At 33.9% G+C, this 13,294-nt stretch overlaps 4 protein-coding genes across 6 annotated transcripts; 2 read left to right on the top strand and 2 right to left on the bottom strand.

The window, feature by feature from the left end:
* Positions 1 to 684: 684 nt before the first annotated feature.
* LOC135793033 (lysoplasmalogenase TMEM86A) lies at positions 685 to 5,058 on the bottom strand. Its single transcript, XM_065303869.1, has 6 exons — positions 4,619 to 5,058; positions 4,224 to 4,393; positions 2,171 to 2,367; positions 1,984 to 2,099; positions 1,409 to 1,522; positions 685 to 1,348 (listed from the first exon to the last, which is right to left on the bottom strand). The coding sequence occupies exons 1-6, from the start codon at positions 4,634 to 4,636 to the stop codon at positions 1,262 to 1,264; spliced, it is 702 nt and encodes a 233-aa protein (XP_065159941.1). The 5' UTR covers positions 4,637 to 5,058; the 3' UTR covers positions 685 to 1,261.
* Positions 5,059 to 5,157: 99 nt separating this feature from the next.
* On the top strand, positions 5,158 to 7,141 carry LOC135793030 (radial spoke head 14 homolog). 2 transcript variants are annotated; one of them, XM_065303867.1, is made up of 6 exons: positions 5,158 to 5,339; positions 5,399 to 5,651; positions 5,704 to 5,846; positions 5,907 to 6,237; positions 6,292 to 6,614; positions 6,720 to 7,141. In XM_065303867.1, the coding sequence occupies exons 2-6, from the start codon at positions 5,570 to 5,572 to the stop codon at positions 7,029 to 7,031; spliced, it is 1,191 nt and encodes a 396-aa protein (XP_065159939.1). In that variant the 5' UTR covers positions 5,158 to 5,339; positions 5,399 to 5,569; the 3' UTR covers positions 7,032 to 7,141. The 2 variants fall into 2 exon arrangements, with proteins under 2 accessions (XP_065159939.1, XP_065159938.1); XM_065303866.1 differs by having other exon boundaries at positions 5,158 to 5,651.
* Pex16 (peroxin 16) lies at positions 7,138 to 8,596 on the top strand. The gene is made up of 4 exons (XM_065303868.1): positions 7,138 to 7,421; positions 7,479 to 7,719; positions 7,770 to 8,177; positions 8,244 to 8,596. The coding sequence occupies exons 1-4, from the start codon at positions 7,241 to 7,243 to the stop codon at positions 8,491 to 8,493; spliced, it is 1,080 nt and encodes a 359-aa protein (XP_065159940.1). The 5' UTR covers positions 7,138 to 7,240; the 3' UTR covers positions 8,494 to 8,596.
* Positions 8,583 to 13,269, bottom strand: LOC135793029 (1-acylglycerol-3-phosphate O-acyltransferase Pnpla3-like). Of its 2 annotated transcripts, XM_065303864.1 has the most exons (8): positions 12,819 to 13,269; positions 10,887 to 11,308; positions 10,562 to 10,822; positions 10,320 to 10,495; positions 10,033 to 10,176; positions 9,508 to 9,967; positions 9,305 to 9,446; positions 8,583 to 9,248 (listed from the first exon to the last, which is right to left on the bottom strand). In XM_065303864.1, the coding sequence occupies exons 1-8, from the start codon at positions 12,976 to 12,978 to the stop codon at positions 8,974 to 8,976; spliced, it is 2,040 nt and encodes a 679-aa protein (XP_065159936.1). In that variant the 5' UTR covers positions 12,979 to 13,269; the 3' UTR covers positions 8,583 to 8,973. The 2 variants fall into 2 exon arrangements, with proteins under 2 accessions (XP_065159936.1, XP_065159937.1); XM_065303865.1 differs by lacking the exon at positions 10,033 to 10,176 and having other exon boundaries at positions 12,819 to 13,268.
* Positions 13,270 to 13,294: the final 25 nt, after the last annotated feature.

The following is a 13,294-nucleotide window of genomic DNA, read 5'->3' as shown; positions in this document are numbered from 1 at the left end:
AATAATCAAAGAGAAAAAGAATGAAAGTTCAACACGGTCAAATGTCCTGTTGCTTGAACTTTGATTACCGAATCAAAAATCCAAACAGTTGCATGTGCTTACGTCTAACACACAATATCTGTTATAATCTAGTAATTTAATAAGATTTGAATTAAAACTTACACGTGTAACGGTTGAAATCGATGAAATCATCAGAATACAAATATGTCACGTATATTTAGTGGTTTATATAATTTTATCAACGTTTTCACTTGTAAATTTAGTGTAAACTTTACCTGCTTGTATCAATTGTTTGTTTGTACACTGATTTGATAAAAATACGTGATGCACTAGTGAAGGTGACCGTTACAATGTTTAAGCGATTGAATTGACGGATTTTAGTTGAGTTTTAGTACATGCAGCGCCATCTGTGATATTTACTGACACTAACTTACAACTAAAACATTCATATTTCGTGTTTTAGTTGTTTTGCATTAATAATTTCGCTAAATATTAAATAGAAACAAATAAATTTAAGTATTTAAAGGATCTACGTGAATACAAAGAAAATATACAACAAAAATATTAAAAAAATTACGAGTTTAGTACACGCAGCGCCATCTGTCATCTAATTTTAATATTACTATGAGATGTCAGTTGTTTGAATTGAAATTGAACTATAATTCTTCAAAACAAGTATAAATCTTAATTGTAACAAGTTAAACAACATAATATATTAATATACATCATCTAAAATGTTAACTGTACACATTTCACCTTTATAATAATACAAGTATAACATGATTGTTTAAAATTACGACTAACAAGTTTCAAAATGTCTCTGGTTTTGGTTTTAAATTGACAGTAATACAACTGTTAGGAAGACTATCAGGATATACACATCATCTAACATTATAAATGTTAACTCACGGAGATCGCAATTATAGGAATCAATGTAGTATCAACCTACATTGTAACAATTTACATTAATATTGTCTAATTTTACGTTATTTGACATTTATCTCTGCTGTTTCTTGAGTTTTTCAAACTCACACAAAAATTAATTAAATAATTATTATTACACAGGACATCCAACAGGAGGGGCATCAATATTGTAGGTACAAATAATATTTGGTGGTTTTTCAGGATATTTGGGGTTCTTATCGCTGTAGGAAAACAATTATACAATTAAATATTGCTGTGAGTTTGAAAAAAGCAGAAATGCAGCAAGAGTTCAGAGAGAAGAGGAGTTTAAAGTTGTTTACTGAATGTTTAAATGCATTTACTCTTGTTTAATGTTGTCGTTCAAGTCAACGACACTCAAAGCAATGCCAAGTTGAGCCAGGTAGTAGGTTCCCATAATAGCAGCCTGAAATATCATCGTAAATCATCGTTTAAGTTGTTGTAAAAAGCATCAATAACATTTTACCTGTGCATGCGGAATTGCTAACTTTTTAAACATCCCGAGACCGATGAGTAAGTCTGAGATAACAAACAACACCGCGCCGGCTGCAGTAAAAAGACGTGTCCAACTCCATAAATTCTACAAAAAACAAGATTAATAAATAATTTATTTTTAAATCTATATATATAAAAATGAATTGCTGTTTGTTAGTCTCGCTAAAACTCGAGAACGGCTGAACGGATTTATCTTATCTAGGTCTTGAATTATTCATGGAGGTCTAGGGATGGTTTAAAAGGTGAGAAAAATTCGAATAATTGCCGGGAAAATCCTCAAAACAGCTCTTTTCTATAGAATAAAATTTGACATTGAGATTCAATCATAGTTATAGTTAAATAGTTGAATTCGAGATGGCGCGCTGAAGTGCATTATTGACAAAACTTTATATAATTAATTTCTTTAAATTAAAATTGCTAATCTTATTGATAGAATTGACTCTTACTACGAGTATGTCTAGAACAAGTGAGTAAAAACGAATTACTTTTTTATAAAACATTGCCGGGACGAAGTCGCGGGCAACAGCTAGTTATAAATAATTTTACCTTTTTAAGTGGAAATCGCGCGATTGCTCGCCACATCATTGTACTCAACAGGAGTGTATAAAGTGGCACACCAGGAAGCATGATGCCAGTACAACCAGGCAACAAATACAAACAACCTGGAAGTATGTTTCATGTGTGTTTAACAATATCAACATTGTTACATTTACATGTAATTTAAAGTGTTTACCGATTGTAGCTACGAGATATGAACACAAGCCGGCTGGAAGATTAAATGGTTGAAAACCGAACGCCATGATGTAGTTGACATGGCCGACTGCGAATGCCACCATTCCCAGGATAAAGTAGTCGGGCCAAATTAGACAGTAGTCACCGATGCAGGAGAAGAATAATCCGCAGAGGATTTTTTTCCAGAATGATTTGAAGCTGTAAATGCAATTTATATTTAAACATTATGTTTTAAAAGTATATTTAAGTGTGCGTGACTTGTGTAATTATTAAATGCGGTATTATGTCGTTAAAATAATAAGTTAAAAGCCTGTTTTGTTAGATTTATAGTCGATAATATGGAAAATAATGTAATTTTTTTTAGTAAATTTAACTTTAAATTGCTATAACTTTTGTTTAAATAATTTTAACAACAAATGTTTTGTTAAATTATGTGTAGAATTTAATTGTTAATGTATTTTTGAAAGAATTATAACTTTGCAATGATTATTATAGAAATTTTTGATTAATAACTACAGAAAAAAATGAAAATTAAAGTTATTTTTACTGAAATCAACTTCAAATTGTTATACCTTTTGTTTAAACAATTATAACAACAAGTAAATTACTAAACTGTATGTAAAATTTGATTGTAAATCTATTCTGAAAAATTAAAACTCTAAAGTAATTATTTTGGAAGTTATTGATTAATAATTACAAAAATTAAAAGTGCGCTTTTTTAACTAAAACTAACTTTTAATTGCTATAACTTTTGTTTAAACAGTTGTAACAACACATAAATTACTGAACTAGATGCAAAATTTAATTGTTAATCTATTTTTGAAAGAATTATAACTTTGCAATAATTATTTTAGAAATTATTGATGAATAACTACAGAAAAAAATGAAAAAGTACGTTTTTTTAATAATTTCAACTTTACATTGCTATAACTTTTGTTTAAACAATTTTAACAACAAATATTTTAGTAAATTATATGTAGAATTTAATTGTTAATCTATTTCTAAAAGAATTAACAGTCTGCAATAATTATTTTTTAAGTTATTGATTAATAACTATAAAAATTAAAAATAAAGTTTCTTTTTACTAAATTCAACTTTAAATGGTAATAACTTTTGTTACAGTAATTTTAACAACAAACAACTTGATCCTTTATATGCAAAATTTAATTGTTAATCTATTTTTGAAAGAATTATAACTTTGCAATAATTATTTTAGAAATTATTGATTATTAACTAAAAAAATGAAACAGTACGTTTTTAATAATTTCATCTTTAAATTGCGATAACTTTTGTTTAAACAATTTTAACAACAAATAATTAATTATATATCATGCAAAATTTAATTGTTAATCTATTTTTGGAAGAATTATAACTTTGCAATAATTATTTTTAAAATTATTGATTATTAACTAAAAAAATGAAATACTTTTGTGAATACTGTTTTTTTGGTAAAAGCAACTTTAAAATGTTATAACTTTTGTTAAACCAATTTTAACAACAAATAATTGATTATATATCATGCAAAATTTAATTCTTAATCTATTCCTGTAAGAATAATAACTCCACACTAATTATTTTTGAAGTTATTAATTAATAACTCTAAAAAAACGAAATTTGAGGCCAAATCAATTATATTCTTTCAAAAATAAATATTTAATACCACAGCACTAATAATTCTCATATCAAATATGAACCAGATCAAAAATAGATTTATCTGCACCTAAATTACAGAATAAACACGCCTGTATGCACGTCAATTGCCAAATTCTATATTTAAATGATTGAAACTTTAGCGAGCGGCGATGATTTACGTGTTTAACTCATTTTCACGCGCGAATTCAGCCAAAAAACATAAAAAAGCCAAAAAGCGTGCCACCAATTACTCATCACCACAACTGAACTATTTTTATTAACACAAACACAAACGTAAACATAAACATGAGAAAGTCAAGTTTGTAACCTTGACTATATCTTTTTATACCCAAAACAACAACACAGCGTTAGTATTTTTATGTTTTTAATGCTTTTATTACATAATTAACTCGTATACTGACCGTTCCTCCATTTGCTGGCCATGCCAAACGACGAAAATCATCAGACAAATAATCGGCAGACATTTGAGAACAGCCGCGATGTACCCGGGACTTGCTTGCGGAATAAACACAACGAAATAAATCGCCACCGTTTTGAAAAACGGAATTAACTTGGGACCAACATCTTTAATCTGCAACAAAATAAATAAAAATGATTATCAATCAAAAACAAGCAATAAAAAAGTACATATCAATTATTTATTATACTATTACATGCTCCAGTTGCTATTAATAGCAATTTACTTCATTCTTCACTCGCGAGTGAAGCAAAGTGGTGAACACAGAATCGCACCATCAATCGATTTGATGTAACAACCCCCGAAAATCTCAAAACACGCAAAAATAAAGATACTTACAACTTGTAACTGCGACATTTTTCACTATAAAATATTTATAACGTAAATGCACATAAAAAACACTAAAAATATTAAATTTTAATTTGTTATCATTTAAACCGTGATTATTCAATCCCACGTTGTTTTCAACGCCGCACTCACAGTTGTATTGAAATGAACACAATCGCAGTTCGCTACTCGACCCGAATGATTTGCATGCTTATCATATCAAGTGACAACCGGCGACGCTGGTACTAATAGTTGAGTTGTTAAGCGGTTTTATCATCAATTTATATTGATGTTGTTGATATTGTGGATTTCGGCGTGTAGAAACACTTGATTTGTAAACCGACGCGATACTTTCGCCACATATTTCGTTGAAAGTCTTATTTTGCACTAGACACAAATGTTTTTATTGTTATTTTCAGGAATGAGTTGGATCGGTCAGTGACGCGCTCGGTGTGTGTGCAGTGTGTTGTTATTGCGCTTCGTCGACGGCCAACGATCCAGCCGTGAGGGGAGGGGGAAGTGTGTGTGCGGCGTCGCACTACAAACGATATCAGCTGTGTCCTGTGCTGAATTTGGTTGATTCGCGAATTGATTCGATGAATAATTCGAATGTTTAAAGTCCAAAGAGTATTTATACACGTTTAAAAATAAAATATAAATAGTTATTTTGATTGATCTATGATTCAGATCATAGATTATTTCAATAAGTGCTTCCATTATTTTTTTACTCAAAGTAGGTTATGTAACACGCATCACACAATCGCACAAAGTATCTAATCATGATAATTACAGTAAGCAGCACATCCTTGTTACCAACCAACATGAAAAATGTTGTTCTGTTTGCAAATTGCTATGGAATTAATAAACAAATGACAAAACATACATTTGTCAATGTTTTTATACACAAAAAAAAAACGTTTTTGTAGTCTTTTTTTAGTGTGAATTTAATTAAAATAATACAAAATGCATGCAAGTTATAAAAATTCCTACCTGCAGATGGCAACAGCTGTTAATGCACGTGTTATTAACAGATGCGTTGATAAAGGTATAAATTTCTTTAGTTTTCTTTAATTTATAATAAACATAACCTTTTTAAGCAATGGGGAAGCCTACAATCGATGCTTTTGATAGTATGCCGCCATTTAATCGCTTAACCTCAAACCAGCCATGTTTACCCATTGAAAACTGTGATATAACAAGACGACCTCTGGCGTTTGGTAGATTAGCAATGCCTAAATTAGTAATTTTTACGTTTTTTGCACGTTTTTACATAAAAATCATTAAAATTTTAATTTTTAAGCTTAGAGAATTGCATAATTCTAATCAATGCATGGTAAAGCAAGCAATAACCACAATTTGTGACCTGGTGCATGACCCAGAACGCAATTACGAAGCGATTAAACTTCACCTACCTGGGCGTCTGGTGCCGCTTTTGGAGCATCCGGATGCGGAAGTTCGTGAACGCACACTCATAGCACTCACGACAATCGGTAACCTAATGGACGGAAAGAATGCCATCGTTAAAAATAATGAAATGATGAAAAATATTAAACTATGCATGGAGGATGAGGAAATTCCAGTGAGGTTACAGGCTTTTTCACTGTTGGAAACATTATCATTGATATGGATGGGTATTTTATGTTTATATCTTGTTTTAAGATAGTTTATTAGTAAATAATTTATAGTTGCGGATGTTTTGGTTGATAATGGTTATGTGGAGCTATTGGTAGAGATTTTAAAACGGACTTATCAAGTAGAAGATAAAGATGTGCTCATTTTGATTATGCAAACTGTCGAACACTTAATGTATTGCAACGGGAAGCAACTTGCATTTGAATGTGGATATTTTGATGTTGTATTGAGTGTTTTAAAAGAGAATTCTGATCCGAATGTGATTGCTGCAGCATTGAAAAGCATCAGTATTTTATTACAACTTAAAGAAGTGAAGGAAATCGCGTTGAAAGTTAAACTGCTCAAGAAATATTTGTACAGATTTTTACTATCAGAGGTACGTTATATGGTTTACCCACCCAAAGTAGCTAACACTTACCCCCACTACTTTTTGCGGGTTGAGCGCGTATTTACCTTTTAAATAATTATTTATTGATATTAGATTCCTGTGGTTTATGAAAATGCAGCCGCAGCCATGCTGTTTGCTACAGTAACACTAGAATCCCTAGTACAAGCAATAAAACTACCAGAGTTAGTCGATAGATTAATATCACTAACAAAAGCTGTTCATCAACCAACAGCGCAGAAATATTGCATGCAGATATTAACTAACCTCACAGGACATGGCGTCATTAAGAAATTGTTATTAGTTGAAAGAATCGATGAATTAGAAGCAATTCCCATTGATGAAAATGATGCACATGCAAAACGCGTAAAAGAAATCTTACTTGTTGATTCCCTTAAATATGGATAACAAATTTATAACAATAATTAAGCTTTTAAACTAAATTTTAGTGTAAGAACTTTTTATACCTTTCAAATCGTGTACTTTTGGTTGCCTATAATAAACAGAACAAAACATAACCGTAATATGTATGCGTTTCACCTTGAATAATAAAAATTACAGATAAAACGAATTTACGTTTTGATAAAACTTACGTTGAAGTAAAAGTGTGGAGGCAGATGAATACGTTCGAGTGCCAAAGTTCCGCAGCCAATCCACCGAAGTCTGGTAACAAAATGACGACGATGTTACTATCACTACCAGAGTTTTACGCATCTTACAAGAAATGGATTGCTGAAAATCCAATCAAAGCAAGCGATTACGAAGTTACTATCAAGTGGATATCATATTTTGTTGCTGGTAGGTAACAATCACAGCACAATATAACATAATATTCAACAAAAACATCGTTTCTAGGTCGTATCAACAACTCACACATTGTCTCCGAACTTGTCTATTGTCTATCCAATCTTCTAGTCCTATTCAATGATAGGATCATAAGAAGTGAGAAAAATTTAGAGCTTCCCTGCTCAGGAGATACACTAAAAGTCTGGCTGACTGTTTTGGAATATTGTGAAGTCCTGCTGGAGTTAACAGCCAGACAAGTTTGGGGAACAAGAGGAAAATGGTTAATTGTTGTGTCAATTCAAGTTTTCAAGTATAAATACTCACATCAAAATGTTTTATATCTAATAATATATATTCCAGATGCATATCAAGATTACTCCTGGTTTGCAAACACAAAGAAACCATCATTCAACATCCTCCTGTTCAGGTTTTAATGCGCAAACAAATTATGATCCCACAAGCAACAGAAACAGCTGCTGCTGAAGTGGCACAAGCCCAAATGGATTCAGTATCATTTAATTTGAAGAGATCAGGTAAAATTATAAGGAAAGTTGATGCATCACCGCCGATACACGTGAGAAATTGGCGATCATTGCACAGGACACAATTTGATAATGAACAGACAATCGAACAAGCACTGGCAGGTCAACAACTAATCGCAGAAACATTATACATTGTTAAACCAATCGCACATCTATGTGCGCTTGGTTGTTTCGGCGATAAATCATGGAAACCATTTTTATTAAGCTTATTAATTGATCTCGGCAGGTAAACATAACCAACAAAAGTAATTCAAACCAAAATCCATAAACTTTTGTTTTTTGTTTGTTCCAGTATACAATTGTATAAAAAAGGTGATAAAAGACTCACCAGCAAGCAGAAAATGGAAGTGTCACGTCGATATATTGGTCTTCTGTTGTATTTACTGCGTTCACCGTTCTACGACCGTTACAGTCGTCGTCGCATCGCCGCCATTTTGAATTCGTTGAGTAAAAACGTTCCATTCGCGAATATTATTTGCTTACCACTGATAAAATACGTGCCATTTTGGCAAAGTAATTACTTCTACATGTGGTCGACATAAACAGGTATGGTATACAATAGTTTGGTTATATTTTGTACAGGTATCGATGAATTCTAGTTTAATTTCTGTTTTTTTTGGTGATGAATAAATTTTTATATCTGGATTTTCGACGTTTATTGCAGTTACAATCAAAAAATAAAATTAGCAAAAATATATAAAATAGAATACTTTTAGTTGCAAGAACTAGGTTAGAACTTCCTATAATCACGTTTAATTTAATTTATTTAGCTAGATTTGTTTACTTATTGCTATTACTTTGCTAAATTGAATAAGTTTATCACATACATTTGTTCCCGAAATCACAAGTAACGTATTTTCTTAGTTTTGCTCTTATTCCTATCAATATCTCATTGGTTCTATTCTTAGTTTACAGGAAAACGTTGTCAGTGCTTAACGTTCATAAGAATAGATTTGTTTTTATTTGACTAGGCTAGATAAATATAAGTCGCAGTCGTCAAGAATAGCAGGCAAGGGAGGGACTTACATCGCGAGATCGTCATAACTCATCGCTGGGACAATATACGGCCGTTTGATTGGCCGGTCAGACTCCGGACGCGTGTCGTTACCCATCATGGTACCATTGGAATCATCATCCAGGTCATCATCGTCATCATCATCGGGCATTTCCACTTTGTACGTGCCTGTCCAGTCGCTTTCCGGGTCGGAGAAGATGTTGCTGGTGTCGCGGTCCGCGACGTACTCATCATCGATGTCACTGTTTGCGTCCGATAGTAGTTCACTCATACTCTTCGAATCTATAAACGAATCAACATGATTTCGTGCTGCAATCGCACAACCTGAGCTTATTTACAATTTGCGCGTAGGGACATTGCGTCCTCGTCGTCCCATTCGTCATCGTCGAATTCCAACTGCGTGTTCAGATCACGCTCGTATGCTGATTGAACAAATGGCGAATCGGATTCAGTCACGTCGAAGATTTCAGTTACTTTTACCTAAAAAACACAGAATTTATGTTAGTTTTTGTATAAATTTGGTGTATAATAAGTTGCCTACCTTATTATCTTCTAGATAGTAATACGCCATGATGGCGTCGTGATGTGCGGTAACTTCTAAGATATTATCAAAAGTATCATCAGCCAAAGCCTGATCACTTCTGGTAACGGTAAAACTGGGCGTTCTCGACAACATTTTACTACTACTCAAAGGGATATCACCATCGTCCAAGTTCAAAATGAAATTTAAATTCATCTTGTTTGAGGTGCCTTGATCGGCTGATTCTACATCTGTCAAATAGTAATCATCATCGTACTCGTCCTCATTGCGTCGACGGAAACGTCGCAGTCTCTTCAACTTATTACCACCGTACTCAGTTATGTCCAACTGGCAGGTGATTTTGGCACTAATCTGCTGTCGTTTACTATTGACCCGATTGAGGACCCCCGCTAGTTGATCCATGAAATATTTACTCAGCTCCCAGAGACCGTTGCCCATGATTGGTGCGGATGCCATGAATCTACAACGCAAACAGAGAAAAAGGTAAAGTTAGTGACTTTTGGGAATGGGCGCTGTTTGAGTCACCTTGGGATTAGTGTGAATGAACGGCGTGCTTTCGAATGTGTGGGACATCCGCGCGGACGCCGCTTGGAAGGCAATGGGTTTGTTAATTGCATGGTGGCGAATTTGTACGCAAAATCTTTGCGTTCGTACGTGTCCCCAACTATACTACATGTCATTTATAGGATTAATCTATGTGTTACTACATAACTAAATGATTTGTTAGTAAGTATTACAAACACAAACAAAAAACAAAACAAAAAACAAAAAAATTCAATGATTCTATTCTACAGGATGATTTTTAAACTTACTTTGTGAATGTGGCAAACATCATATCACAGGGCAGTGTGTATGGAAGGCTAAGCACTGAAAGTAACTTCATTCCACGGTGTTTAAACACCCAGTTGACAAGACCTTTGTTTGCGGAATCAATCGCCTCTTGGAAAATGCTCAGAACAGTGTCTGGCAGGTTAGAAACAAGCGCTTCCTATATTACAATTAAAAAAAAATTAAACATGACATAACCTCAAAAATAAAAAATGGCTGATATTACCTGTCTGTGTAGTTGACATTCCGTACACTCTGGATCAAACTCCATTGAATCCTCCAAACTATCAGCAACAACAAAAGTGGACTGCACAGCAAGACAACGCGTGCAGCTGATCAAATTATTCCTGTGTAGGAAACGCAGCGCATCGTCAAAACCTTGTTTGCACATGTTTGACAAGGCTTCCGGGTTGGGCGGGAATAAAATCCTCACAATACGATAGATATTGTGACGGGAAAGTTCAATCGAAGTATTAGCAACGTTAATCTATAAAATTTATAAAAAATAAAAATTAAAAACATGTTTTTGTTTAATTTTAGTAAAAACTTACATGAAACAATTGCATGCTGTCATCCCTTGGACAAATATCACTCTCGCCACAAAACGGGCTGACAGTGATAGTATTTTCATCCAAAGTTGGTAAATTATCACTGAATCCACCATCCATGTACCGCACACCTTTGAATCTCGGCGGTAAAATCCCCGAAAAGATCGGAATGAACGCAGATGCAAGCAGCGCATCCATCAAATCCCTCTTGGAGTCAAACTGTGAGACAATCACATTTTTACCGTCGTAGACACGCGTCAGGGAAATGTGTAATTTCCCGCTGACACGAATATGCGCATCTTCCGGCAATAATTTCTCCATGTTCTCAATCAGAATATTCTGGATGTTGAACGATGGATGAAAAGGTCCCAGGGATTTACTGCGGGCTTCACACGCAACCCGTAATACATCACTAGTCAAATCACCTGAAATTATACAAAAAATTACTAATGCGCATGCGCAGTAGCACAAAATGTGAATACAACCACACATAACCTTGAAACAATCACAACAAACAGTCCGGTTTGTTTTGTTTATGCCGTATTGCGTTTTACTGCAATTACGATAAACAAACGCGTTTGTTTCAAGTACGCTCTGCGTTGTATGTACGGAAGGAATCGTGATAACCCCAGCGACATCATCATCATCGCCATCATCAATACGAAGCAAAAGAAAATAAGTTAAACGCGTATTGTTTGCGCTGTGTTCATTTTAGATACATATTCGTATTTAAATAGCCGCGCGCACACTTTGTCAACACACGCTTAGAAAAAATACCAGCGTGACACGTGTCGGCGATTATCTAGGTCATGAAAGTTGCCATTTATAATTATCTACATGCTTATCGCATTGCATTTGTGTTTAGAATATAAAGAGAAGAAAGAAACGGAATAAACCTAGCTGATTAATATTCAATTGCACCTTAAATTTTGATTTTTATCGATTGAATCTTATCAGTTATCTAGAAGTGCTCATGAACTTCGGATAATGTTTCGGAAATTACCTTGAGATGTAAAAATCGATTGTCTATTGTTTCGAGTAAAAATTAACTGATAAAACTGATAATTAGTTGAAATTAATTCGAAATCATGTAAAGTGATCAACAAGTTGTACAAGAAGAAAAAGGCGTCCATGTTGTGTTAATGTTAATCATCAACTTGATAATTTATATTTGTTATTGAGTGTATTGACAATTTAAATTTTTATAACTGTGAAGCGTGCTGTTATTAAACATGATTGACGCATTGAATCACATCAGCGCCGAGGAAAATATTTACCGATGGACGAAATGAGGTCCGATCAACACCATCGACACGGCGAGGTTAAGTTACGCGATGCTTATTGGGTTGCATAATTTCACCACCTCAAACAAAGCCTGTTTACATGCACTGTTGGTTGCTTATCGCAGCAATGCAAACAACAAACAGAAATATTTAAAATATCGTTGATTCAATAACGCGCGGCTATTATTGTCGCGGCGCTTTGTTAACATTAACACTTCTTCATGATGGAAAATAGACGCGCCACCCACAGCGGTATTTATTTAAACAAAGTTTGATGAACTTTGCGTTCAAAACACTAAGAATTAAATCAAAATACATCAAAAATACATAAAATAAATTAAATTTAATAAGAAAAAAACCATAAAACCACAAAAAAGATAATAATCAAACAAGTGATAACAAAATTAAAAATGGCGGCTGGTTTGTTACATTGGAACTTGATCATGTGCCAAATTATAATTTTTTTTTGTAAATTTATCTGATTAGATTTGTTTTTTGTGTTTTAGGCTTTAAATTTGTGCTATTCACTTGCACACAATGAATAATACAAAGGAAATGCACAATTGATTCAGATTGCATTAGATCTATTGTCGCGTCATAAGTAATTGCGCAATTACCGCGTCTACAATGCCGATAATTGTCAATAACTTACCTAATGGTAGATCGCAGAGTAGTGAGCAGGCGGCGATGGCGCCCGCAGACGCGCCGGAGATTTTACTCAGCAGCAGGTGCGGCGCATACTTCCGGAAACAAACGGCGACTCCAACGTGATAGATACCCAGGAAGCCGCAGCCGGCGAACGACAGATTCATCTTGTCGCTCGTCTTCGCCGGGGGGCTGGCAACGGCGACGTCAATTTTCACGAAGATAAATAAACTTTCTCCAAACTAAATTATCGACCGACTGACGAGAATTTCAGTGTGCGTCGGGTTTAAATAATACACGATCACGATTGATAAAATAATTAAAACAATTACAGATAATAGAAGCACTGATAGCACTGGGATGTGATTGTTTTATTGCGCGCTATTGTTGATTGTTCGATTTGTGTCAGGTGTGGATTTTAGGGTGTTATATGAACGAAGGCGCACTGACAACTGGCGCAGCGTGCGCTCCGCGGTTGTTTTG

The sequence above is a fragment of the Atheta coriaria genome, unplaced genomic scaffold (genome assembly GCF_025399875.1).
Source record: "Atheta coriaria isolate IRGN ID8LTWV9N9 unplaced genomic scaffold, Caltech_Dcor_3.1 hic_scaffold_5_pilon, whole genome shotgun sequence".
In the NCBI taxonomy this organism is placed as follows: domain Eukaryota; kingdom Metazoa; phylum Arthropoda; class Insecta; order Coleoptera; family Staphylinidae; genus Dalotia; species Dalotia coriaria.
Note: the sequence above shows the minus strand (reverse complement) of the source record. Positions and strands in the feature narration are given on the sequence as shown.